The 27,939-nt window shown below is 45.1% G+C and overlaps 1 protein-coding gene across 1 annotated transcript; it reads right to left on the bottom strand.

Annotated features, from left to right (window-relative positions):
• On the bottom strand, positions 1-27,939 carry LOC146342235 (apoptosis-associated speck-like protein containing a CARD). The gene is made up of 5 exons (XM_084808482.1): positions 27,658-27,939; positions 16,425-16,508; positions 8,285-8,527; positions 6,367-6,574; positions 1-390 (listed from the first exon to the last, which is right to left on the bottom strand). The coding sequence occupies exons 1-4, from the start codon at positions 27,887-27,889 to the stop codon at positions 6,555-6,557; spliced, it is 579 nt and encodes a 192-aa protein (XP_084664608.1). The 5' UTR covers positions 27,890-27,939; the 3' UTR covers positions 1-390; positions 6,367-6,554.

Here is a 27,939-nt window from a genome sequence, read left to right on the forward strand (position 1 = left end):
AACATAGTTTATCGCAAAATATACATTTTTAATGCATTCTGTCCTAAAATATGCATTTTTGTAGACATTTTATCTTAAATATGTCGTATGAATTTAACCCTGAAATGCATATGTTGTGTGCATTTAACCTAAAATAAACACTTTTTTAACGTATTTTGGTATAATTTGTTTCAGCTAAGAACTGTATCACAACATTTGGAGAAGTGCAAAAATGGAAAGATAATTGCATTCTGATACACAGAGTAGTCTGGGGAGTATGAATCAGGTCAATTTGCTTAAAAATGCAGACCAAACTAAATCCTTGAGCATCCCTAGGGCACCTTGAAAGGGTCGCCTGACAGTACCTTTAACTTCTTCTTCTTTAGTTCCTGGGGAATTCGATGGCAAATCCTCTAGGACAGAAGGAGAAGGAAAATGAATTCAACTTTTTCTGTATATAGTGGTATTTTCCCCCTGCACCTCTAAACTTTAGTTATGGAAAACAGTATAGATATTCTGCCAGTTCACACTGACTGAAGAACTTAAGCTTTCTTCACATGGAGCTTTTATCCTGCGATTGAGATTGCTCCTTCACAGAAGTTTGGGGTCTCTTTACATGACGGCGTGTCCCTCCAGGGCATCTCCTGCACTAAATGCCCTTTGTTCCATTTTTAAATAGATTGCTGATAATAAGCTATCAAATTACGTGGTTGTGTGGTTGAGTTCCCTCCGTGAAAAGAGGAAAAGTGGCTAGAAGAGGGGCAAGATCAACGCAAGATAATGGAAGACTCAGATGGCGAGAAGGAGGGGGAAAGGGGGGGGGAGGAAAGGAAGTGGGTGAAAAAGGGAGTTGTTGTGATCCTGCATTTAAAATGGAAGCAGAAAGCCCCATTTTAAATGCAGGATTTTAGGGTGGTGTAGAGATGCCCTTGGAGAGGCAGACCACACACCCCTCCCAGAGTTTCAGACCCCAGATAATTATTCCTCAGAGACACATGAATCTTTGGTTATTAGGAGGTGTAAAAATGTAACTTCAACAAATGCTCTTAAAATACATTACTGTATTTGCAAATGAACCCAAGGAAAGATGCATGAATCTTGCTGTGAATCCTGTCTCTGCCCATGCCTAAAATGGCATCCCTTTGAAGGCCACTTCGTGCCTTACAACAAGATAGTCTGTGTGTGTGAATTTGCACCTCTACGTGAAGTGTATACTCATGCAGGCATTTCTCAAGCTGTGAATTTCCTGGGCAGGCACAGCACTGGCTCCCCATGATCCTTTTGCCAGTGCACCCCAGGATGGGCTTTCCCTTCTTTGCTCCGCTGGTTGTGTGGGAGGTAGCATTACCTCCTGACTAGCAGGGCAATAAATCTGGATGAAGGTGAGTGCTGAGCAAGGCATTATAGCCAGGCTTACTTCCCTGCTCACCTCTGGCAAGTAAGAATCACATCAAGGTGACCAGGCAAGAAAATATTTTGTAGAGAGCACACAACGTTGAACTTGCATGTCAGAGTAAATCGACTATATGTTCAGAATGTACAGATAAATGTGTATTTGCTTTGCATTAATCAAGATGTACCAGTTCCTTTTAAAAACCAGGACAGTGTTATCTTCCTTCTTTGGTTTGTACATTAACAGTATATGCATGCACTGTTTTCCCATTCAGATATACTTGGAGCTCAATCCCATATGACCAAGTCAGGAAGTAGAAACATTTTCCAGCACAGATTTGTTAGTCATCTGCATTGATAGAGGCATGGTGATTTTTTTTCCTGCTACAGATTCTCATGGGTGGTAAAGGCTGGGGGTCTTATCAAGCAGAAAGGATTCTCCATATCAACCACTTGGCAAGTTGGTCATCTGTATTAAAAATCCATGGTGGTCATGTACTCCCCTTATCTATAACTCTCCTTAGCTATAGAGTCTCATGGCTCAAGTTATCTTTTAAAGAACAGCTTCTTTCCCTGCTTTTTCTCTGTGCTGTTTGGATGGTACGTTTAAAATATCAAGTTCCTATTCCAAGGTTGGATCCAGATTTAAGCTGGGTCAACTGTACTGGTGGAAGCGGTCTTCCCTTCCTACAGTAGTGCCTCCAGCCTCCAGAAAACAGTACCCAGAGTCAGGAGACCCTGCTGAATGGAATGAGCTGTAGTGTGGGAGGGGCAGGTGGATCCCCCAAAATTGGGCAGGGAATCTTCTGCAAGCAGTGCTCTTCTTCTCATGGAAGGCAAATCCTGGATCCATCCCATTATTATTACTGCATACTCAGAACAAAGCTTGTCACCAGTATGTACCTTGTTCGAGCAAAATATCCCAAATAGAGCAAGGATTGTTTATCTTTTTCAAGTTAAGCTTTACTTCATCTATGTTTCCAAGGTTGATCTCTACAAAAGGCTGCAGCTGTTTTGGATCCTTGTAGGAAAGCTCCAGTTCCTAGTGAAGAGGTAAGTGGGTAGGACACTTGGTGAGAGACAACTTTCAGCCATCAGAACGCAAATGAACAATACTAGTAACTTTAATCTAAAGTCCATCCCCAACACACTTGGGTTTTCATGGCTTTCGTAAACCACATGCAGGGCTGTGTATTTGCTGTGCTTAAGAAAACATTTAGCTAAATTCTGCATTGTGTAATTAATGAAGTAATTTAATAAAACTTCTATCCTGCTTGACATTAAAAAATCTCTACATGGTTTTGTTGTTGTTGTTGTTCAGTCGTGTCCAACTCTTCGTGACTCCATGGACCATAGCATGCCAGGCCTTCCTGTCCTGCGCTCTCTCCCGGAGTGTTTACGTAACATTTAAAATCACTGTTAAAATCACAGTGAAGGAGGAGGTTCAGAGCTTAGGGGTTCTCCTAGAGTCATCTTTGTCACTGGAGGCTCAAGTGGCCTCAGTGGCACGGAATGCCTTGTACCAGCTTTGGTTGGTGGGCCAGCTATGCCCCTTTCTGGACAGAGATCCCCTGGCCTCAGTAGTCTATCATCTGGTGACCTCTAACTTACATTACTGCAATGCAGTCCACGTGGGGCTGCCCTTGAAGATAGTTTGGAAGCTGCAGCTTGCGCAAAATGTGGCAGCCAGATTGATTACAGAAACCAGAAGATCTGAACATGTAACACCAATTATGGCCAGCTTGCACTGGATGTCTATATGTTTCCAAGCCCAATTCAAGGTGCTGGTTTTGACCTATGAAACCTTATGTGGTTCAGGACCAAAATACCTGATGCAGCACCTGTAAGTATAAACCAACCCATTCACTACAATTGTCACTGTCTCCATCAGATGCCTTCTCCAACGGAGGTATGGAGGGTGGCAACAAGAGACAGGGCCTTCTCGGTGATGCCCCCCAAACTGTGGAACAATCTCCCCATGGAGGACCACCAGGCACCAACATTGTCATTATTTTGGCACCAGGTTAAGACTTTCTTCCACTCCCAGGAATTTGACATCTTATCAGGTTTTAACTGGTCCTGGGACTTTATTGTTGAGTGTTTTAAATTGTTTTTACATTATTTTTTTGTAAACTGCCCAGAGAACTTTGGCTATTGGGCAGTATAGAAATCAAATAAATAAATAATATTAAAATATTCAGTTAATAAAACAATTACAACTACAACAAAGAAAGATAAATAAGTAACAGAAACAATTCTTTAAAAACAATAGAAAACAATCAAATGGGGCAGCGTCATGATCATCAATTACAAGCCAGGGATCCTTGCATAAAAACAGGAACATTTTCAGGAGGCATTTAAAACTTACCCCATTTTCTACTTCCTGAACTGCATGGAGGAGGGAGTACCACTACAGAGAAGGCCTGTTTTGGGGATGTCACATGGCAACTTTCTGTTGGTTGCAGAATGACCAGCAAGGTCATGTATAAATTCAAAATATATATATGTGTCCTAATTTTGCATAATTAATTCTGCTCACTAGGATACAACTACACTGGGCATTGTTGGAATTCTACTTCACAGGTGGGAAACCACTTTCAGCCCAAGGGCCAAAATCAATTTCAGAAAAGCTCTGGAGTGCTGCATTTGAGGGACGGGCCGCACCACATGGAAAGGGGTGGGACCAAAAATAACAGCATATTTTAGGTTAAAGCTCTTATTGTCAGTAACTAAACTTTAGCAAAGACATTTCAAGCTTTGAGAATGGGGAAACTTGTGCACAATTCCACTCAATTGCTGGTGGAAGGACTTATTAGGCTGATGGGTGATTGGCTTGCCAGAGGAGGAGGGCTGTGGGGCTTGGAGGATTTGCTAGAATGGATTCCCAAAGTGGACACTGAGGCAAAGATCTTGGTCACATGTTGTCCTGGGTGGTGGGAGGAGGCATCATGGATGCCTCCTCATACCAGACAGGGAATCCATACCTTCATTTGTACGGTGGGTTGATGAAATGCTCACAGCCCTAGTCATATCATTATCAAAAAATGGGTTAACTAACCATTCCACCTACCCACAACCTCTGCATCAATTCTCTATAAGATCTGGATGACTGGGGGCTGAGGGGGGCAGTCAAGAGAAGGTGGTTGTACTACACCTTCAGTATTGCATACACATCTTTGAGATAATGCATCTATTAACTCTTGGTTTTATTTTGAGTCCTGCAGGGCTGAATACATTATAGTGAGACCCAATGTATAATGGCTCATCCGTCTGAGGGGGCTTGTCCACCAGCATTGATTCGTGCACGTTCTCATAATCTTTGATGGCCTGTTTAAAGGAAAGGGGGGTATTTCCAGCAAATGCTTAGCATGGCAAAAATTACATGAAAGAATATTATTTTGTTTCTATATGAATTACATCAAGCAACCACGTAACCTCGATACTCTTATGCAGAGAAACGCTGGACAGAAGGCACTTATGCAAATGCTTCGCTCTCCCTTATTCTGACATTCAGAGCAACATCATATGCTTGGGTGGACCTCTTGGCATTCTACAAAGTTGCCCAGTGAAAGGAACTGAGCTTTCTTTGGAAATATACCTTTGGCGAGGATAATTTAACTATTTTAATTCCATTGTGTGAATGTGCTCAGCCAGATACCCTTTATCTAGCTCTAACAGGGATCTAAAATTATCAGTGGGATCTTCTCAAACTGGGGAGAGGTAATGAGTGGGGTACCGCAAGGCTCAGTCCTGGGCCCAGTGCTCTTCAACATTTTTATTAATGACTTGGAGGAGGAGGTGCAGGGAATGCTGATCAGATTTGCAGATGACACAAAATTGGGCGGGATAGCTAATACCCTGGAAGACAGAAACAAAATTCAAAGTGATCTTGATAGGCTGGAGCGCTGGGCAGAAAACAACAGAATGAAATCTAATAGGGATAAATGCCAAGTTCTGCACCTAGGAAAAAGAAACCAAATGCACAGTTACAAGATGGGGGATACGTGGCTCACCAACACTACAAGTGAGAAGGATCTTGGAATTGTCGTCGATCACAAGCTGAATATGAGCCAACAATGTGATGTGGCTGCAAAAAAAGCAAATGCTATTTTGGGCTGCATTAATAGAAGCATAGCTTCCAAATTCCAGGAAGTACTAGTTCCCCTCTACTCAGCACTGGTTAGGCCTCATCTGGAGTACTGTGTCCAGTTCTGGGCATCACATTTTAAGAAGCATGCAGACAAACTCGAGTTCAGAGGAGGGCAATGAAGATGATCAGGGGACTGGAAACAAAGCCCTATGAGGAAAGACTGAAGGAACTGGGCATGTTTAGCCTTGAGAAGAGAAGGCTGAGGGGAGATATGATAGTGCTCTTCAAGTACTTGAAAGGTTGTCACAGAGAGGAAGGCCAGGATCTCTTCTAGATCATCCCAGAGTGCAGGACACGAAATCATGGGCTCAAGTTACAGGAAGCCAGATTCTGGCTGAACATCAGGAAAAATGTCCTGACCATTAGAGCAATATGACAGTGGAACCAATTACCTGGGGAGGTGGTGGGCTCTCCCACACTGGAGGCATTCAAGATGAGGCTGGACAGCCATTTGTCAGCGATGCTCTGACTTGGATTCCTGCATTGAGCAGGGCGTTGGACTTGATGGTCTTGTAGACCCCTTCCAACCCTACTATTCTATGATTTTATGAGAGAGCCACAGGTCTCTCATAAAATCTCTCTGGTAAAGCCTTGTGAGACTTGGGGAAACTTCTCTGTGCCACCTGCATTAAGGAGTGTCTGGAGGTGGCTTGGGATGTCACAGGATCTCAAAATGAGACCCTGGTTCCATTGCACTGTTTTTGTTTTTTTCTAAGGTTGAGCAACAGTTAACACTAGGTGCAACAAGGTGGGAAAATCAGGTCTGGGTCCTTTGGCTTGGTCAGGAGTTCTCAAGCCAAAGTTCTAATTCAAGGAACAGTTATTTTCTGATGCCATCAACTCACCCTCAAGTTCTGCGATAAGGCGTCCGTTTGTTTTCTTCAGGACTGTGTTGAGACGATCCTTCTGCTTCCTGTCAAACATAGGCACCAGCGTATACAACCATTTCATTTTCCGCCGGTCAGAGCCCTCCAATATCTGGGAATGTTGATCTTGGAGGCGTCGTAAGGTAGCGTCAACCCTGGAGACTCGATTAATCCATTCCTGCTGGTGCTTTTCAATAAAATGTTCCTCTGATAAGAAACACTCCACAACCTCAGTAACTGTATTTTTAAGCTGTAGAACTCCCAGGATTTTGGTATACCCTTTTTGGTGGGCCCTTTAGTCAGAAGTTGACACATCCTACTGGAAGCAAAGCCAGCATGTTCCTGCAGCTGCTCCTTGTCTCAGCAGCTGACCTCTAGTATAAACTTTATACTATAACAAATTGTTGAAAGAGAATCCTCACAAGCTATAGGGAATAAACATAGGTGAACACTTGCAGGTAGAGGAAGCAAAGCACACTGGTCATAGTCTATGGCTTCCTCAAGAATAATATCCTTCTCACAACTACTCCAAATTGTCCACACAGCTGGAATGAACCACAGGCCAATGAAATATCAGTTCGTTGCTCATTGCTTTTCAACCCCACCCCTCCTCCAGCCAACTCAGGTTGGCACACACTTTCCCCCCTCCACCAGGGCTGGCTCTGCTACGCAGTAGAATGAAGCAGCCTGTTTCAGGCAGGGAATGGGAATGCCCTGGAATGAGGGAATTCCTCTTCCCTCTTCCATGGGAACAGGGAAGAGGAAGGCAGGAATTGGTGTCTGAATGGTGCAGCAAAACTTCACCACTGTCAGAGGGATTTGGGATCCACTTCAGGCAGCAAAATGTCTTGGGACAGCACTGCCCTGCATTTTATCTTCACAGCAAATCCTCTGAAAGATCCCCACTCAACCATAAAGCTCATTGGGTGACCACGGACCAGTCATGTTGGGAATTCAACCCTTTTCTCGTTAGTCCGAGCAGAACACTCTGCCCTCTACTCTACACTGACCCTATATTGATACAGGAGCCTTCTATTACATGGACCCTGTCAGGAAAACAGGCAGCTCAGTGACAACACAATATCCAGTCCGTGTGCAAGTGCTGGAGGGAATAGCCATGCTGCCATCAACAAAAGAATTCAACATTAGATGTGCACTCCAGCACAGGAGAAGGGAAGAAGACATTACGACTTGCAGGGAGAGCAGGAGAGGCTTCACACTGCTCACATTTGCTATTTTATAAGCAACTATGGCTAGAAAAATGCTCTCTCATAATGGACTCTTACCTGTACAGCCTCCAAAGAGTTACAAAACAATAGCAAAGATTTTAAAAATCACAAAGTAATGCATAGATAGTGCAGATGTATGGATGGATTTTGTTGGTTATCCTTAATGACAACACAGTCAGTTTCTCAGTAGAGGCCCTGGCCTTCATCCTCAGTTAATGACATCCCATGCAGAAATCACAACAGGAATGAATGCTGTATCTGGAGGAAACACAGTATTCTCCCAGGGGCAAAATATTGCAGTTTCAATGCTGGAACAACACAATAACTTCACAGCAGGGGCACAACCTTGGGGCAGATGTGTGGACTATGCGCAAAAGACAAGAAGCCAAATGTTGCCCTGAGTACTATAGCAGAAAAACAGGACAAAAGTTTTCATATGAAGAAAATAAATAATGTGCATTTACTTCAAAATAAACTACGTATAAGGCAGTGTGCTTTACGAGGCATCAGACTTGTCTCCTCACATCCCAGTAATGATGAAGTCATATTTTCTATAACATTTAAATAAACATCAATGAGACTGTATATAATTCAGAAGATGCCCCCAAACCTTTTTGTTAAGTAAAGGTCCCTAAAATCTCAACATTTCAGGTTGCTTTTCGGTTTACCTTCCAGCATTTCAATGACGTGGCTATTGGTCTCTGTCAGGACTCGGTACAGATGGCTTTTCTGCTGTGTTTTCCACTCCTGTTCTATCTGGAACAGCTCTTTCATTTTCATCTTCTCTGTGGCACAATTCAGGAGAGTCTCATATTGCTTCTCATCCAGTGCAAAACCACGAAACTCACTCAGGGGGGCCTCGGTCACTCGTTCCATCAGCTCCTTCTTATGCCGGTCCACAAAACGTCCCCCTGAGAAGATACATGAAAAACACATTCACGGGCTTTGATATTCTCAAGGTTTGTGTGTCTTTTTTTTTGTGGTATACTTCAGTATATTATTTAAAAGATGTACATATTGCCCTTTAGCAAAGCTTCCTGGTAAAACAAGATAAAATACAATAGCTAGCACCACAATCACGCTTCTCAACAACATTAAAATGCGTTAAAATTCTGGGAGAATAAAAATGTCTTTGCCTGGCATAAAAGGATACTAATGTCCCATGGAGGGAATCCCAGAAATGATGCACCACCCCTAAGAAGGCTCTCTCTCTAGTCACCACCAACCTTGCCTGAGGTACGGGAGAGCCCCTGGAAGAGGATATCCAAAAATGTCCTCAACGCAAGTTCAGGTCAGCATGGGAACAGATGTTCCTTCAGGTACCTGAATTCTAAGCTACATAGGACTTTAAAAGGTAAACTCCAGCAGCGTGAACTTGGAAATAAGCTGCTTGAAATAAACTGGAAGCCAATGAGGGTTTTTACAGTATTGGCAAGATATGTTTCCACCAGTCAGTCCCAGTCCTGGTGGCTGTCTGTCTGGCATGGCTGGCTCTCCTGTTGAAGCCCTGCTCAATCTGTGGAATGCAGAAATGGCCAGGGCAGCTGACACAATTCCTCCTGAGCACCCTCTCCAGCTTAGTAGAGCTTGTATGGCCCCAGGGTATAACCTGGAGCTGAGAGAGATGAAACAGACTCCGTCATGCCCCCTCTTTAATGAGCTTCTGTCATGCATTAAAAACGTGGTTGTTCAGGCAGGCATTTGGGGTGGGTTAGGGTATTTTAGGAAATGTTTTTATTGTAGAATTTTATTGTTTTAAACTGTTTTATTGTATGTTGTACATCACCCAGAGTGGCTGGGTGACCAGCCAGATGGGCGATTAATAAATTTAATAATAAATAAATAAAATAAAAACAGGGTGGGAGATGGCTTCATGGAGGAAAGTAGCCAACCGATACAACTGAACAGTGGCATGTGCCCATGTTTGATCTTATTCAGAGGCACCGAAAGTGGCAAAAAAACATGGTTTCTCATCCTCATACCATTGCATCCTTGGTATGTCATCCAACGGAGCTGTTTAGGCTTGTTGGGGGCTTATTGTATGCCGACCCTAAGGAGGCTATGGAACTATCAGATGCCTGCTGTGACATGTTTGTGAGTCTCTTCCAGGATAAAATCTCTTGTATCCTCTGGGAATTGGACTCCACTGTTATGTCAGGTTAATCAGGTGAGGTATCCAGTGCATAGTTTTGTTGGATGAGTTTCAGTTGGTACAGCTTGAGGATGTTGACAAGGTGCTTGGACAGTTTTTTTTGTGACCTCTTCCTTACTGGATCCTTTCCCCTTCTTAAAACTGTCAGGGATCTAACAGCCACCTTGGGCAAGCTACATTTTCATGACACCCCAGATCAACTGCCTGAGGCAGCTGTTTCAGGCTCTCGTGTGTGTGTGTGTGTGTGTGTGTGTGTGTGTGTACACATGGGAGGAGGCTTAATTATAAGGCTGAATCCGAACCATGGACCAGCCTAAACCTGCTTCTTCTTGAGTAGCTTGTTAAAATGAACAACCTACTCAGATATAACTTCCTATTCCAGAATGTTCTTGTACATAAGACATTAGATGAATGACAAAAATTATCTGGATCCTGGAATGAAAGCAACAACCAAGAAATAGTATGAGTAAAACAGTTAATGTTCAATGGGAGCAAGGGTGACTTTGTATCCTAAATATTAAACATTACTATGCTAATAGGTTAGTATGGTGATTGCAAGTGTTAAAAATAAACACAAACCAGAAGAGAAGCACCAAAACTGAACACAATGAAAAAAGAAAATGTATTCTCAAAGGTGCCAATGTAAAGCTCTTTAATCAAACCCAACACATTTCAGAACCAAGAGTTCCTCATTAGGCAATCTACAGAGAACAATAACTGTAAAAAAAGGAGAGGTCTGGGTATACAAAAAAGGCAGAAGTAATGCATCAACTTTCAGAGCCTTCCTGCTACAAACCTTGTTCTATGTATCCCACTGCTAAGATCATGGTGGAAATGTGAGATCTTCTACAAGAAAGCTTGTCCCTGGGTTATATTTCTTCCTCAAAGTATGGGTTTTCGCATAATGTCAAGCCCAGGATACCATAATTCTGCTCAAAATTCATAAGGAGACACATCCACCACCAGGTTGTTCATAGCTTGGTTTTGAAACTATTTTCCCAACATGTGGATTATTTTTTGAAGCCTTTCATTCCACATATGTTATCATTGAGATTCCACAAACTTTATTTCTAAACTGCAATCTGTCATGACAGGGAAGGAAAAGGGGAAGGAGCCTGGGGAAGGAGGACCAGCCAGCAGCTGCACCGGGTGGAGCCTGAGCCTGAGCCTGAGCCTGAGCCCGAGCCCGAGCCCGAGCCCGAGCCTGAGCCTGAGCCTGAGCCTGCCCCCGCCCACAGGTACTTAAGGCGGGGCTGCCAGAGGCAGCGCCTCGGCGTCGTGCCAAGTGCAACGCTAAGTGTGCACTTAGTGTCGCACTTGGAGTTGCAAAGGATCTGAAGTCCTACCTACCTGCCTCTCCAGAGACACCAGCAGCCACAATACCAGCAGCAAATCGCAGCAGCAGAGGGCAGCAGGTTTAAAGACAAGGGGAAAGGGGCAAACGTGGACTTTATCTGCTCCTTCTTAGCTGCTGTTCCCTTTTATCTTTTTTATATTCTTTTAAACTGTTGTGCATTTTATATCCTAACATTTTAATATGTGCCTGGGAGGACTATTGGGCAACTCAGGGGGTGGGGGAGGTGCCACCATAACTGTGGTCACGGGCAGGGGGAGGTACGGCATTGGGGGATTAACAGGCCAGCTGAGGAGAAGAGGGGCTAGACACCTTACAGCTGTCCCCTCTTCTGGTTCTTCCCCCAACCTGATGGTTCCTGGCAGCCTTACCAGTCTGCCCTCGGGTCTGGTGGTGCTGCTGCTGAATGCCAGGTCAGCCCAAAATAAAATCTCCCTCATCCATGATCTGATTGTGGATGAGGGGGCTGACCTGGCATGTATTACTGAGACCTGGGTGGGGGAACTGGGCGGGGTCACTCTCTCCCAGCTGTGCCCTCCTGGGTACTCGGTGCAGCACCAACACCGACTTGAGGGGAGGGGAGGGGGGGTTGCCGTGGTCTATAGGAATTCAATCTCCCTCTCCAGGCTTCCTGCTCGTTCGAGTGCAGATCTTGAGTGTCTGTACCTTGTGTTGGGTACCCGGGACAGATTAGGGATTCTGTTAGTGTACCGCCCACCCCGCTGCCCATCAGACTCCCTGCCTGAGCTGACGGAGGTGGTCTCGGACTTGGTGTTGAGGACCCCCAGGATGATGGTCCTGGGGGATCTCAACTTCCATGCCGAGGCCGCTGTATCCGGGGCGGCTCAGGACTTCATGGCCGCCATGACAACCATGGGGCTGTCCCAACATGTCATCGGCCCAACGCATATAAAAGGACACACGCTTGACCTGGTTTTCTTGACTGGGCAGGAGGATGGTGATCTGAAAGTGGAGGAATTAACATCTGTCCCTTTGTCATGGTCAGATCACTTCCTGCTGAGGTTTAGACTCCTGGCGGCCTTTCCCCTCTGCAAGGGTGGGGGACCTATTAAAATGGTCCGCCCCCGGAGATTAATGGATTCCGATGGATTCCAGAGGGCTCTGGGGGATTTTCCTGCTGGTATGGCTGGTGCTCCTGTCGAAGCCCAGGTCGCTCTGTGGAATGCAGAGATGACTCGGGCGGTTGACACGATCGCGCCCAAGCGCCCTCTCCCTCTGAGCAGAGCCCGGCCAGCTCCTTGGTATACACCTGAGCTGAGGGCAATGAAGCAAGAGGGGAGACGGCTAGAACGCAGGTGGAGGAAAACTCGTGCTGAGTCTGACTGAACACAGGTAAGAGCCCACTATCGAGCCTACTCTGTGGCGGTGAGGGTGGCAAAGAGACAGTTCTTTTCCACCAGCATTGCATCTTCTCAGTGTCGTCCAGCGGAGCTTTTCCGAGCAGTTCACGGCCTGTTACATTCTGGGCCAGGGAGAGAGATGGTGGAACCCTCGGTAGCAAGCTGTGACGAGTTTGCACGGCACTTTGAGGATAAAGTCGCTCAGATTCGTCATGAATTGGACACCACCATTAATGCAGTTCCATTGGTAGAGGCGTTCAGAGCACCGTCTGGTCCAGTTTTATTGGATGAGTTTCAGTTACTGAGGCCTGAGGATGCGGACAAGGTGCTTGGCCAAGTCCGATCGACCACTTGTGTGCTTGACCCTTGCCCTTCATGGCTTATTAAATCAAACAAGGAGGGGTTGTCCGGCTGGGTCCAGGAGGTTGTAAATTCCTCCTTGAGAGAGGGAGTGGTGCCTGCCGCTTTAAAAGAGGCAGTAATTAGACCACTCCTGAAAAAGCCTAACCTGGACCCAGAGGATGTTAATAATTATAGGCCAGTGGCCAACATCCCCTTCCTGGGCAAGGTGTCTGAGCGGGTGGTTGCAGGACAGCTCCAGGCACTCTTGAATGAAACGGATTATCTAGATCCATTTCAATCGGGCTTCAGGCCTGGTTTTGGAACGGAAACTGCCTTGGTTGCCCTGTGGGATGACCTCTGCCGGGAGAGGGACAGGGGGAGTGCGACCCTGTTGATTCTCCTGGACCTCTCAGCGGCTTTCGATACCATCGACCATGGTATCCTTCTGGATAGGTTGTCTGGGTTAGGAGTTGGAGGCACTGTACTACAGTGGTTCCGCTCCTACTTGGATGGCCGATTCCAGAAGGTGGTGCTGGGGGATTATTGCTCTGTGCCATGGCAATTGTGCCATGGGGTTCCACAGGGCTCTATTTTATCCCCCATGCTGTTTAACATCTACATGAAACCGCTGGGGGAGGTTATCCGGAGGTGTGGGCTGAGGTGCCATCAATATGCGGATGACACCCAGCTCTACCTCTCTTTCTCATCAAAACCAGGTGAGGCAGTGACTGTTCTGAATCAGTGCCTGGGCACAGTAATGGACTGGATGAGGGCTAATAAACTGAAACTCAATCCAGACAAGATGGAGGTACTGTTAGTGGGTGGTTCGTCTGCCCGGCTAGGTGATATTCAACCTGTTCTGGAGGGGGTTGCACTCCCCCTAAAGGATCAGGTTCATAGTTTGGGGGTGCTCTTGGATCCAGAACTGTCACTTGAGGTACAGGTGAACTCAGTGGCACAGAGCACTTTTTATCAGCTTAGGCTGGTATACCAACTATGCCCTTATCTGGACAGAGATAGCCTAGCTACAGTTATCCATGCTCTGATAACTTCTCGTCTGGATTACTGCAATTACTGCCTTTGAAAACGGTCCAGAAACTTCAGCTGGTCCAAAATAGGGCAGCAAGATTGTTAACAGGGACTGGCCTGCGAGCTCATATTACGCCAGTACTTTTCCAGCTGCACTGGCTGCCAGTCCATTTCCGGGCCCGATTCAAAGTGCTGGTGTTAACATTCAAAGCCCTTAACGGCTTGCAGCCGGGTTACCTGAAGGATCACCTCCTCCCATATGTGCCTGCCCGGACCTTAAGATCATCATCAGCGGCCCTTCTCCGTGAGCCCCTGCCAAAGGAAGTGAGGCAGGTGGCTACTAGGAGGAGGGCTTTTTCTGTTGTGGCACCCTGGCTCTGGAATGAGCTCCCTAGTGAGGTTCGCCTGGCACATACATTGTATTCCTTTTGGCGCCAGGAGAAGACCTTTTTATTTTCCCAGGCATTTTAGCATTTTAGCTTTCTAAATGTTTATCTTTGCTGTTTTAAATCTGTATTTTAAACTCCTGCACTGCTGCTAGGCTTTATTGTGGTTGTATTGTTATATTGTGGTTTTAATGTTCTATATATTTTAAATTGTTTTATTGTGTGTTGTTTGGTTTTAATTTTTGTGAACCGCCCAGAGAGCTTCGGCTATTGGGCGGTATAGAAATGAAATGAAATGAAATAAATAAATAAAATAAAACATAACATATTGGTAACTCTGGATGTTAAGAAGTTAAGTTCCTGTATACAAGTATTCCACAAGATCAGGCTTTGTCCACTATAGATAATGTATCAAATTGATGTAGTGATAGGAATCCTCTGGCTCATTGCATTGTGGCCTTGGCAGAAATATCAGCGTGTAAAAAACATTTCTCATATAATAACTGGTTTTATTGGTAGAAGAAGGGTGTTGCCATGAGATGCTCACTGGCTCCAGAGATAGCAAATTTGTACAATGAAGATTTTGAGAATGGACACATGTTTAGTTCTGATAATTCTTATTCTTCTGCCGCTGTGTGGTAGAAATATATCAACGGCATTTTTTTATCTGGAGAGTATCAGGGACTTCATTACAAACCTTTTTCAGGTAGATTAATTCCTGTGCGGGAAGATTGACTTAATAAGTAGGGACAGGATACATGCACACTATCACTCTTTGTACCTAGAGATGTGAAGGCCCAGAAAAAAACTAGAAAAATCAGGGGGAAAATGGTTTCTTTCCATTTTTTCCCCAAGGACCATTTTTGTTTTTTTCCAAGAAATTGGAAAAATGGAACAGCTTTTAATTATGAAATATTTTCTTTTAGAATTTAAAACAAAGTATTCATATGTTGCTACCCAGCCTTTACTCCCCCCAAAACGATTTTGAAAAATGATGTCAGAAGAACACTTTTATAGAAAGACTAGAGATGTAAAATGTCTGGAAATAATGAAGCCATGAGGAAAAATGTTTTTGTTAATCCTCTATGTATGATTCCCAGCACAGTTATTTCTTTCGTTTCTTATTAAAATTATTGATTTAAAGTATATTTTACTGATAAGACATTTATGCTCGGTTTCCCAGCATATCGGTAGAGTCACCATTGTGCATTCAATCACGACAGTTTGGGTTTTGTTCTATAGAATCTTGTGTTTCTGATGCTGTAGCAGTCATTTAATGTAGTTCTAATCTATTTAGACATTAATTACAAATTTACTAAAGGTGCAATCCTATGGCTGCTAGACAGCAGCTTGATGACCACAGGATTTTTTGGTTTCTGGGAACCAAGCTTGGAGCCATTGGAGAAATCGGCCATCTAGCTGTAAATGCAGGGTGGCTGGAGCACAGCGGAGAAGATCCCCTCCACACTCTGCCCACTCTGCACTGGATAGGCAGTCGCCTCTGAGTTTGGAGGCAGCCGCCTATCCCCATAGGATTGCGCGCTAACTGAGTTTACTTTTAAACATTTAAAAATATAATGATATTTTATGAGCAAACTAAGTTACACATAAAAGTAACTCTAGGAACAGAAAGGCTGTTTTATGTTCCTAAAGCAGCCCTCTCCAACCTGGTGCCCTCCAGGCTACAGTGCCCAGCATTCCTGACCACTAGCCATGGTGCCTGAGGCCAATGGGAGCCGAAGTCCAAAATCTCTGGAGGGCACCAGGTTGGGAAAGGCTGTCTTACAGCAACAAAGTGACTTTAGATCTGTAAAGAGCACTAAAAAAATAAGTATTGCTCATTTTTCAATTTCTCCCAAAATTTCTGTTTTTTCCCAAAAAAGACAGAAAAGGTCCAGGTTTTGTCCATGGCCTCAAAATTTCTGGAAATTTTACATCTCTACTTGTACCCCAAGATCAAGCCACATGGTCTAGTCTATGCTATGCCACAGTGAAGAGAGAAAACTATACAACAGTTTGTGCTGGTAGAGCAAATACCTCCAGATGACTCAAGCCAGCCAGCCAAAGGGCAGTCAGCATATGCAACTTAGCTAAACTAGAATCAAACCCTCCTGTGGCTCCAGTCCTGGCATCAGAGCCATCTGCAGACGGGCCTGCAGCTGCAAAGGAACTAAACCTACTCACCTGAGCTTGTATGCCTAACTCGTGTTTCCCCGTAGGGCATGGGCAAATGAAGGATTGATCTTGTTCTAAGATTCTGTCTGTGTGCTGAAATGGTAAAGCAAAAATAAATAAATCCTGTGCAGAATCAATTGGTCCCTGAAAGATAGGCACAAAAGATGGGCATAATCCAGGAAAGCTACATCCTGTAGATGGGTTATTCAAGATGGTTATTCAAGATGGGTTATTCAAACCCTCACTTAACCCATGATTTGCAGTAGGGGTTAAGCAAGGGTTGCTTAACTCTCAAATAACCCACAATGACCAGGTTTGGATAACATGGCACAACCCCCAATTGGCCCAATCGGGGTTGCACAATCAAAATGGTGGTCACATGCAGCACAGCTCATCACCGGTTAAATAACCCATGATGAGCTGGCCAAGTCATGTGAAGTGGCCCAGAGAGTGAGTGGCCCAAGATTACCCACTGAAAACTTAATAGCCAAATGTTGATTTTAACCTGGGTCTTTCCAGGCTCTCTTCACACCTTGTTTTTTAAGCAGGATTGCTCTTCTTTAATCACTGGTTTTCACGGGAGCTTTAAATGACACCACTGCTCTCCTGCTGCTATCTCACAAGTTCCCCTCCCTCTTCCCGTGTTATCCGAGAACAGGGAAAACCCAGCATTTCCTGTGCTTGCGATTGAAATCGCCATTCCCCCGTGTATTTCCCCTTTAGCACTTTGTCCCACTTGGTGTTGGCATGTGCTAGGGGGTGTTGCTGGGCCATGTTGAATAACACTGTCATGACAACAAATTGGTGGGAGGTGGGGGTTTCCGCCTTTCTCCCATTTCACTACGGGCACTTGAACTATAACAAGGTTAACCATCCCAAATGCTTCTCCAAGAGCCTCCCGAACACAGCAGTGCTTACTTCTGAGTAAACTCATTGGCTGTAAGGCTTTCCTTTCCTGGGAGTAAGTGCCATTGAAATCTGTGTGGCTTGCTTCTGAGTAGGCATGCATAGGAGTGCATTGTAAGTTTACTTAGAGTAGCACTCTTAAGGTCTCCCATCCTCTTCAATGCATTTACTTGGAACCTCCCCCTCCCATTGACTTCGCTGACTGCTTCTTCTTCTTTTTGCTCACCAGTTTGATCGGCTTTTTTCCTCCCAGGGTAGATGGGGAGTCTCCATTCTCAGCCACGCAGGAAAAAGGCTTGACAGTTAGGAGTTCAATGGGTATTAAAAGTGCCTTTTCTCCTCCCCTGAATAAATTCATCATGCAGAGCTTGGAATGATCATTTTTAATGGTTTCTTTTGTGTGTGTGGAGTTGTTCTAGATAAGGCAGTAATGCTGAAGTGGTTTTTCATAGTATTCCCTCCCACCTAGCCATCTACTATCTGTTCTCCTAGCCCACCTTGCAGGATCGTTGGGAAGCCAGAATAAAGGGGAAGAGCAAAAACAGCACAGGGGGGAACGAAGCCGGGTCTAATGAAGGTGTCCCGCATGAAGCGGTTGCCTGGGGGTGGGGGGGCTGCTAGGGATGGCTTGGTGCATTGACTGTATACAAGTCCATTTGTGGATTTCTTAGGGATGGACGAAAGTCCCTTACCTCGTCCCGCAGCTTTTTTCGGGGTGGGGGGGAGGCGCTTCGTTTCTCCCCCTGAAAATTCTTGGCGGGTGGGGAGGTGCCCCGCCCCTCCCCGCCGCAATTCAGGCCAGGGGGGTGGCGCCCCATCCCTCCCCGCCGAAGTTCTGGCCGGGGGGAAGCACCTTGTCTCCCCGGCCGCGAAAGAAAAAAAAAAGTGTAAAAAACAAACAAACCCCGTGATAGGCTATGTAAAGATTTATGTAGCCTATCACGGCTAGATTTTCAAAGTCAGCCGTGATAGGCTACATAAATCTTTAGGTAGCCTATCACGGCTGACTTTGGGGGGAAAAAAGCGCGTACGCAAATGGCGGCGCCCATGGGCGCCGCTATTTGCGTTCCTGTTGTGGCGAAGGGGCTTGTGTAACTCAGTGAAGCCATAAGCTATGCCGTGCAGGGCCACCCAAGACGGACAGGTCATGGCAGAGAGTTCTGACAAAATGTGGTCCACTGGAGAAGAAAATGGCAACCCATTCCAGTATTCTTGCCAAGAAAACCCCATGGAACGTATCACAAGGCTAAAAGAGATGACGCCGGAAGATGAGCCCCTCAGGTCGGAACGTGTCCAATATACTACTGGGGAAGAGCAGAGGGTATTTCCAAGTAGTGCCAGAAAGAGTGAAGCGGCTGGGCCAAAGCCGAAAGGACACTCAGCTGTGGATGTGTCTGGTGGTGAAAAGAAAATCCGATGCTGTAAAGAACAATATTGTTTAGGAACCTGGAATGTTAGATCAATGAATCAAGGTAAGCTGGAGGTGGTCAAACATGAGATGGCAAGATTGAACATCGACATCTTGGGAAACAGCGAACTAAAATGGACAGGCGTGGGCGAATTTAATTCAGGTGACCATCATATCTACTATTGTGGCCAAGAATCCCTTAGAAGAAATGGAGTAGCACTCATAGTCAACAAAAGGGTAGGAAAAGCAGTACTGGGGTACAATCTTAAAAATGATAGAATGATCTCAGTACGAATCCAAGGCAAATCATTCAACATCACAGTAATTCAAGTCTATGCCCCAACCACTGATGCCGAAGAAGCTGAGGTTGATTGGTTCTATGAACACCTCCAACACCTTCTAGAACTAACACCAAAAAAAGATGTCCTCTTCATCATAGGGGACTGGAATGCTAAAGTAGGAAGTCAAGAAATCACCGGGATAACAGGCAGGCATGGCCTTGGTGTACAAAATGAAGCAGGACAAAAGCTAATAGAGTTTTGCCAAGAGAACACGCTGATCATAGCAAACACTCTTTTCCAACAGCACAAGAGACGACTCTACACATGGACATCACCAGATGGTCAATATCAAAATCAGATTGATTATGTCCTTTGCAGCCAAAGATGGAGAAGCTCCATACAGTCAGTCAAAACAAGACCTGGAGCTGACTGTGGCTCAGATCATGAACTGCTTCTAGCAAAATTTCGGCTGAAATTGAAGAACGTAGGGAAAACCACTAAACCGTTCAGGTATGACCTAAATCATATCCCTTAGGAATATACAGTGGAGTTGACAAATAGATTTCAGGGATTAGACCTGATAGACAGAGTGCCTGAGGAACTATGGACGGAGGTCCGTAACATTGTTCAGGAGGCAGCAACGAAATCCATCCCAAAGAAAAAGAAATGCAAGAAAGCCAAGTGGCTGTCTGATGAGGCTTTACAAGTAGCTGAGGAAAGAAGGGAAGCAAAAAGCAAGGGAGAAAGGGAAAGATATATCCAACTGAATGCAGAGTTCCAGAGAATAGCAAGGAGAGACAAGAAGGCCTTCTTAAATGAACAATGCAAGGAAATCGAGGAAAACAACAGAATGGGAAAGACTAGAGATCTCTTCAAGAAAACTGGAGATCTCAAGGGAACGTTTTGTGCAAAGATGGGCATGATAAAGGACAAAGAAGGCAGGGACCTCACAGAAGCAGATGAGATTAAGAAGAGGTGGAAAGAATACACAGAAGAACTATACAGGAAAGATCTTAATGTCCTTGATAGCCATGATAGTAATGTACTTGATAGCCATGATAGTGCGGTCACTGAACTTGAGCCGGACATCCTCGAGAGTGAAGTCAAGTGGGCCTTAGGAAGCATTAGTAACAACAAAGCTAGCGGAGATGACAGTATTCCAGCTGAGCTATTTAAAATCCTAAAAGATGATGCTGTTAAAGTGCTGCATTCAATATGCCAACAAATTTGGAACACTCAACAATGGCCGCAAGACTGGAAAAGGTCAGTTTACATTCCAATCCCAAAGAAGGGCAACGCCAAAGAGTGTGCAAACTACCGCACAATTGCGCTCATTTCACATGCCAGCAAGGTGATGCTCAAAATCCTACAAGCTAGGCTTCAGCAGTATGCGAACCGAGAACTACCGGAAGTACAAGCTGGGTTTCGAAGAGGCAGAGGAACTAGAGATCAAATCGCCAACGTTTGCTGCATCATGGAGAAAGCAAGAGAATTCCAGAAAAACGTCTATTTCTGCTTCATTGACTACGCTAAAGCCTTTGATTGTGTGGATCACAACAAACTGTGGCAAATTCTGAAAGTAATGGGAGTACCAGACCACCTTACCTGTCTCCTGAGAAACCTGTACGAGGGTCAAGAAGCAACAGTAAGAACCAGACATGGAACAACCGAGTGGTTCAAAATTGGGAAAGGAGTACGACAAGGCTGCATATTGTCACCCTGCTTATTTAACTTATATGCAGAGTACATCATGAGAAATGCCGGGTTGGATGAATCACAGGTCGGAATTAAGATTGCCAGGAGAATTATCAACAACCTCCGATATGCAGACGATACCACCCTAATGGCAGAAAGCGAAGAGGATCTAAAGAGCCTCTTGTTGAGGGTGAAAGAGGAGAGTGCAAAAGCTGGTTTGAAACTCAACATTAAAAAAACTAAGATCATGGCATCTGGCCCTATCACTTCCTGGCATATAGAAGGGGAAGAAATGGAAGCAGTGACAGATTTTACTTTCTTGGGCTCCAAGATCACCACAGACGGTGACTGTAGCCATGAAATTAAAAGACGCTTGCTCCTTGGGAGGAAAGCTATGGCAAACCTAGACAGCATAGTAAGAAGCAGAGACATCACCTTGCCAACAAAGGTCCGTCTAATCAAAGCTATGGTTTTCCCAGTAGTAATGTATGGCTGTGAGAGCTGGACTATAAGGAAGGCTGAGCGCCGAAGAATTGATGCTTTCGAACTGTGGTGCTGGAGAAGACTCTTACGAGTGCCCTGGACTGCAAGGAGGTCAAATCAGTCCATCCTAAAGGAAATCAACCCTGAGTGCTCATTGGAAGGACAGATACCGAAGCTGAAGCTGAAATATTTTGGCCACCTAATGCGAAGAGAAAACTCTCTGGAAAAGACCCTGATGCTGGGAAAGACTGAAGGCAAAAGGAGAAGGGGACGGCAGAGGATGAGATGGCTAGATAGCATCACTGATGCAATGAATATGAACCTGAGCACACTCCGGGAGAGTGCGCAGGACAGGAAGGCCTGGCGTGCTATGGTCCATGGGGTCACGAAGAGTCGGACACGACTGAACGACTGAACAACAACAAGTCTACGTAAAGATTTACATAGACTATTCTACATAAATCTTTACATAGACTACCCGTGCCCAAATAAGGAACGCAAATGGCGGCGCCCATGGGCGCCGCCATTTGCATACGCGCTTTTTTTTTTCCCCCCAAAGTCAGCCGTGATAGGCTATGTAAAGATTTACGTAGCCTATCACGGCTGACTTTGAAAATCTAGCCGTGATAGGCTACGTAAATCTTTACGTAGCCTATCACGTTGTTTTTGTTTTTTTCCTACACAAGCCTGGAAATGGCAGCGGCAGCCAGTCGGAAGACCGGCTGCCGAAATGCCGCCGAAACGCCGCCGGGACCCGCCGCTGCAAGGGACATTCGGCCACGGTAAGTCCCATCCCAGGGGGGCGGGGGGCCGTCGGAGAATTTCCCCACCGATTTCGGGGGGGCCAAATGCGTTGGCATTCGGCCTCCCGGAGATTCGTGGTGAAATTCTCCGTCATCCCTAGGATTTCTTACTTGCATAGTTGGGAACCCAGAAATCAGTATACCCTTCAAACTCAGCAGTGCAAGCAATATACTGCATTTAATTCCATGACACACTTATATATTTAGCACAGGAGGACTAGCAGCGCCAGCAACCGGGGTAAGCCACCGAGAAGACACTCTCTCTTGCCATAAAGTCAGAGGAAGGAGGGGACCAGCTCCCATAGCCCTCTATCCAGGTCACTAGGCTTCTGACTTCATCTGTGGAGGAGTGGAGGGATGGGGTGGAGCCATCAATCATGTTACAGGAACCAATGATCAGGGGAGGGGAGGGGGCACATGGCCAGCAGCCCCCTTCTGTCCTGATTGTTCCATGCAGCTCCACCCAACCATGAAATGGTATAGAGCGGAGGGACACGCTATGAGAGATGCCTGTATACAGGGCCAGTCTAAATCCTGGAAAGGATTTGGAGTCAGAAGGACCTGTTTGTAGTGGTATAAAATGCCAGGTGTGAAGAGAGCCCCAGTCTTATTTCAACACTGTAATGCGTAACACCACACTACATCTGTCCTTGTAGCTTTCCCTCCTGGAAAAGCATTGTGTGAATCTATGCATAAGGTCTGTATAAGGTGTACTGGCATCATGCATTACCTCCTTTGCATGGCATGTGTATGTGGGCTGTTTCTAGTTTGGTGGTAGGTTCGGGACACACCATAGAAAGACCCCCCCCCATTTTTACAATGAATATTGGAGGCCACCATCTCCCCTCCCCCTGCAAAAAACAATGTCTCTGACTGATGCTATGAGATGATGTAGCAGCTTTCCAGAGGCATTGTGGGAGAACATGGGATGCCAATTGTAGCTCCATCACCACAAGCCATGGTAGAACCACCAACTTGTTATAGAAAAAAATATGCACAGAAAAGTGACTGTCATCACCGCTTGTCAAGGAGGAGCTGAAAAAATGAAGAATTTCTCCTGCTTTCTGAGGACTTCCGAGGAAATGCTGCCCTACATTTGCGGCCTACAAGGAGGGAGAGGTTACAAAAGTGGAGCCACATTTTATGCCAGGGCTGGAACACCTGCAGACTCCCAGGATCTAATTCATTTTTTGCCAAAAGCCTCAGAAACTTCGGAACACAGAAGCTGCCTCTTACTGAGTCAGATAAATGTGCCATCTAGCCTGGTATGGTCAAAACCAACCGGCAGCAACTCTCCAGGATTTCAGGCAGGATTCTCACTCTTTGTCAGGGCCCAGCCCCATACTGCAGTGAGCCCTATAGTTTACAGTCAGACTCTGCTCAGAAGTGGTCTGGAAGGATTTGGAACCCAGTTCAGTAGCAAGTAGCCCAGGGCCTAGGAGTTTGGCTATTCCCAATTAGGGATGTATGGATTCCCCACCGTCCGTTCCAGTGGGGAATCCGCGGGGGGGAGGTAATCTGCTCCTCCCCCCCGGAATCCACGCGGAGAAGTTCCGCTCCGCAAGGATTCCGCAGAGCCAAGGGCCACCCCGTTCCGCCGTCCACATGCCCCGGATTCCCGGGTTTTTTTCCGGCTCCCCGAACTTACATAAATAATTCCATGAGTACCACCGAAAAATCCTTTCCGTGTGCCCGCCGTCAGTCTCCGTAAGCCTCAGGTCATAGGGAAAACGCCTATTTATTTTCATTAAAAGGGTAAAGCCCTTCGTGGGGATTCCCCACATAACATCCAGTCACCTGACCTCACCGGACCTGTCCTGATCTCACCTCACCTGACCTCACCGGACATGACCTCACCTCACCTGACCTCACTTCCACAGACAATAAACAGAAAAGATGGAGGATTTCCATGGACTTCAAGACTCAGCCCTAGTGAAAGAAAGCCTCAGGTCACAGGGAAATTGCCGTGTAAAAAGGGTAAAGCCGTTCGCGTTCTTCTTCCTCCATTTCCGATTTACGGATTTCTTTTCATAATTATTTTCGTAAAATCCACCGTTCCGCGGACAAAAAAAAAGGGGGGTCCGCGTGAGCTCCAGTCCTGGTCGACCGGGCCACTCCGTTCCGAGGAGGATTCCGCAGACCGGATTTGTCAGAATTCGATCCCATTTAAAATGTGCGGAATTCTCTGACATCCCTATTCCCAATTATTCAGGTAACGACAAGGGAAAATGGGGGCCAGTTTGGGCCTAATCAGCCTGTGGAGTGTCAGAATAAAAATGAGTTTCTCTCTGTCAGCTTTCTCCAAGGAAAGCAGGGGGGAGTCAAGTCTCTCCCATCCAGCTGCTAGTGTCGACCTTGAGTGTCATGCCTATAGTTAAGAATACGAACAACCTGTCCATGAGAAACTAGCAGAAGGGGAAGGGGTTTTCAGAAGTGTCAGGTGGATACCTCAACTCAAGAGGGAGGTATAGAAATGCCCCGTTTGGGCAAAGGGCTCATTGATGGGCTAAAATCCCTTGTTAGTTAGATGTTCAGGAGGGGGGCAATTGCAGTCACATGTTCAGTTTTAAGCAGATGCCCAGGTCAGCAGCCTTTGCTAGGAGCATTCTCGTCTTTACTGCCCCAGATCCTCTCTGTTTGGACTTACCACTGTCTAAGTTACCTGAAGCACTCTTCACATGGACTACCCCTCCAATTTGGACCCATGCCACTTTGAACTATGTATTGTTAAGAACCTGCCATGGTTCTTAGACCCTTGCCTTTATTCTGTACTGTAGAGATCCCAACCTTAGTTGCTAAATTGATCTCTGATACGAGTGTAGATAGAGCTTTGAATGGTTTTTTGAACTATGCCTTGGACCTGTAGCTGCTTGTGGGGCTATATGATTTCCAAAGAATGTAACCATTAAGCTTTTACCATGAGATTTGCTACAATAATGATTTGGGGTGTCCTATGTCAGAATGCCAATGTATGTGCCTGAAGGATCAGGCCCAGAATGCTCTTTCTTTCCAGGTAGTCTTCATTTCAGCAGCCTAATGTGATGTGGGGTGGAAATTTCCGAGTGCTTTATTTTTTCATGGAAAAAAATCTATTTCATAAGTTTGCTAGTTACAATAAATGGATGCCAACTGCAAATACAATATTAGGCAAGCATGGCAGTTTCAATGTTGTAATTAATGGTGTTCAGGTGATTATCCCTAGCGAGTATGTGGGAGAATACATATATATCATCAAAATACAAATACATCTCAGTGTTAAACTGAACTGATAAGCAGTGACAGCGAAAGTGAAGGTACCCCAATAACCTTAGTGGAAGAGAGTTGACCTCTGTTGAAATAAATGAGTGGTTGTCAGCATAACACGCACAGTTCCTTGAGTTGCGAAAAACAGCGTGTCAACAGTTTTCAGTACCTTTTTTCAGTTAAATTTAAACAACATAAAGGAAGTACATGCAATTGACTACATTTTTACAAGTATTCCAGTAAATACTTCTACATAATATAACATTTAAATCACATTCAGTGTGCTTTAATTTCCAACCCCCCACAGTTATTCTAGGTCAAATACTTGTAGTGTACTGGGACAAAAAATGAACATGGGGTACTTTTTTAGCTTTGTTTTCTTAATACAAATAAAATAATTATGCTGAATTAGATCACTTCCTAAGAAAACAGAAAATTTTTATGATACAAACTGAATTTTTTCTGATGTAAATACTCCTATGCAAATTTCCCTAATTTGCCTAGATCTTTTTCTTTCTTCTTTTGTAAAATTGTCCAGTCCAAAATTTCCTGGAGAACCCATATCATTGGCTGAAGGAGGCTGCTATTGTTAAACAATTAAACAAGAAAACCTCTTGCTGATCTACTGCAAATCACCCAGAGGTCTACTTGTAGATCACAATCTACCCTCTGCCCAACCTTGTTTGAGGCATAGTATAGATTTTACCCTCACAATCAGTTGTTTATTTTATTTATTACATTTATATCCCACCTTTCTTCCATTGTGGAACTCAAGGTGGCTTACATGTGGTTCCCAGGTGGCCTCTCTTCCAAGCGCTAACCAGACCCAAACCTGCTTAGCTTCAGCAAGGTGGCTGCCTCATGTGCCTTCAGACTATGCCCTGGGACCATGTTAACTCAGTTAATGCCACTGTATTACATAGTGTTTTATTCAACACTCTTATTTAACATGTAATGATACTGGGGATTGTGAGCCTCTTCAAAATGGCCAAACATAATTCAGGACTTCCTTATAGAGATCTTTTCCTCATTCAGATATATACGCTTTACACCACGCTTTCTACTTCAGATGTAATATTCTGCACTTCAAGGTCCAATCCTATGCACACTTACCTTGGATAAGTCCAGGTGAACACAGTGGGACTTACTTCTAAGTAAATAGCCATAGCTGCATTGTTAAATAGTATTTTTGGTTGTGTATCTACACCATTTTCTGAAATTCTGCTGCAAATATATTAAAGTTTCTCTTTTTGCAGCATCAGAAAAAGTTTATATTTGAAGATACTGGTAAAAAAAAGATTTCCACCCAGATGTTTAGCAATTTACTCATAAGATAATATAATGTGGTTTATAAACAAATTCTCACATCAGCCTAGATCAAGAGAGGGAAACATTTTCCCTTCGAGGAAAGGGAAACACACATGGCATTTTACTAGAGCTAGGTGGTGGTGTTGCCAAGAGAGAATAAGGTGGTCTGGAGACTCAAGGCCTTGAATCTGCTGTGAATCTGATACTGCCCATATGTTTGGTCCTTCACCATTCCCCTTGTAATGTTTGTTCAACTTAGAAATAAGTGGATTAACTATCATAACAAAAAAGGATGTCTATCTGTTTTTCTGTCAGAGCTATACCGCCAAAACCATGAAACCTAGACACCTGAAACCTGGCATGCATACTAAGGGCACCCTAGGGGTGTGCCCCTTGGAATTATTTCATTTTTAAAACACATTTTAATTCATTTAAATGTGTCTCTGTGTTTGAAGCCTACAGTAATGTCTTCAGACACTAGGTGGCAGACTTCCCCAGCCAGTATATAGCGTTGTATTCAGCACAGTTTGAAGCCAGGAGAGATTATTACGCCTTGGGGCAGACTTATAGGGCTGCCCCTTTCCCCCTCCCCCCTCCTGTGTAACAGTCCCCCTTAGGGGAATTGAAGGGGGGACCCCTCTATCAGGGGGTTATGGGGGTGCACCATGGTAGCGGCCATGACTAGGGATGCCAGCAGGTGTACCTTCACTCAGATGGGGCGGGCACAATGTCCCAACCTTGACAGCTGTGTACGTTTCCAGAACTCTCCCTCAGGGGGCAATGGAGGCCTAATTTTAATTAGAGGGCTTGTCAAACCGGGAGCAGAGATTTAAGAATCAGGGTACAACCCCATACCACTTTCCTGGGAGTAAACCACATTAAAATGAATGGAGCTTACTTCTGAGTAAACATGTATAAGATTGCATTGTCAGTTGTGGAAAAAGTGGAATACGCCATTATTGGCGCCTTGTAAATTCTGCATTGAAGAACTACAACATCTTAAGGGCGCGATCCGGGGCTTACGGCATCCAGCGCAGAACGGGGGAGCAGCGGAGGCAGTCTTCGCCTCTGTTCTGGGCGCACTTCCCTCAACCTCGATTTTCTCCGTTACTTACCTAATGGCTCTGTGTCTATTTTTAGTTTCTCCAGATCCTCAGCCAGGTCGCTGCGAGGCCCTTTGAGCAGCAATTCCACGAGCACCTCCACAGCTCGACTCCCGTAACGTTGCACCAGGAGATCGACCAGCTGGGAAGAGCTGCTTGCTTTCTGCGCTTCTTTCTCGGAGATCTTGGGGATGTTCCTTCTTTTCTGTTCCTCCTCAGAAAAGACGAAGCTTCCTGAATTCATGACCTTTTAGCGGATGCAAGAAAGCCTTGATTTTCTCCCTTTCCATTTCT

The sequence above is a fragment of the Heloderma suspectum genome, chromosome 6 (assembly GCF_057233095.1).
Source record: "Heloderma suspectum isolate Gila_16-S chromosome 6, 16-S_ref, whole genome shotgun sequence".
NCBI classification, from domain to species: Eukaryota; Metazoa; Chordata; class Lepidosauria; order Squamata; family Helodermatidae; genus Heloderma; species Heloderma suspectum.

Excerpts from the sequence above, each read along its gene's own strand:
- LOC146342235 (XM_084808482.1), bottom strand. The coding sequence starts at position 27,889 with ATGAATTCAGGAAGCTTCGTCTTTTCTGAGGAGGAACAGAAAAGAAGG. Across the intron at positions 16,509-27,657 it reads AATAGACACAGAGCCATTAG|CACACAGACAGAATCTTAGA; the intron begins GTAAGTAACGGA and ends TTACCATTTCAG. Across the intron at positions 6,575-8,284 it reads CGTCATTGAAATGCTGGAAG|CACCAGCAGGAATGGATTAA; the intron begins GTAAACCGAAAA and ends TTTATTGAAAAG.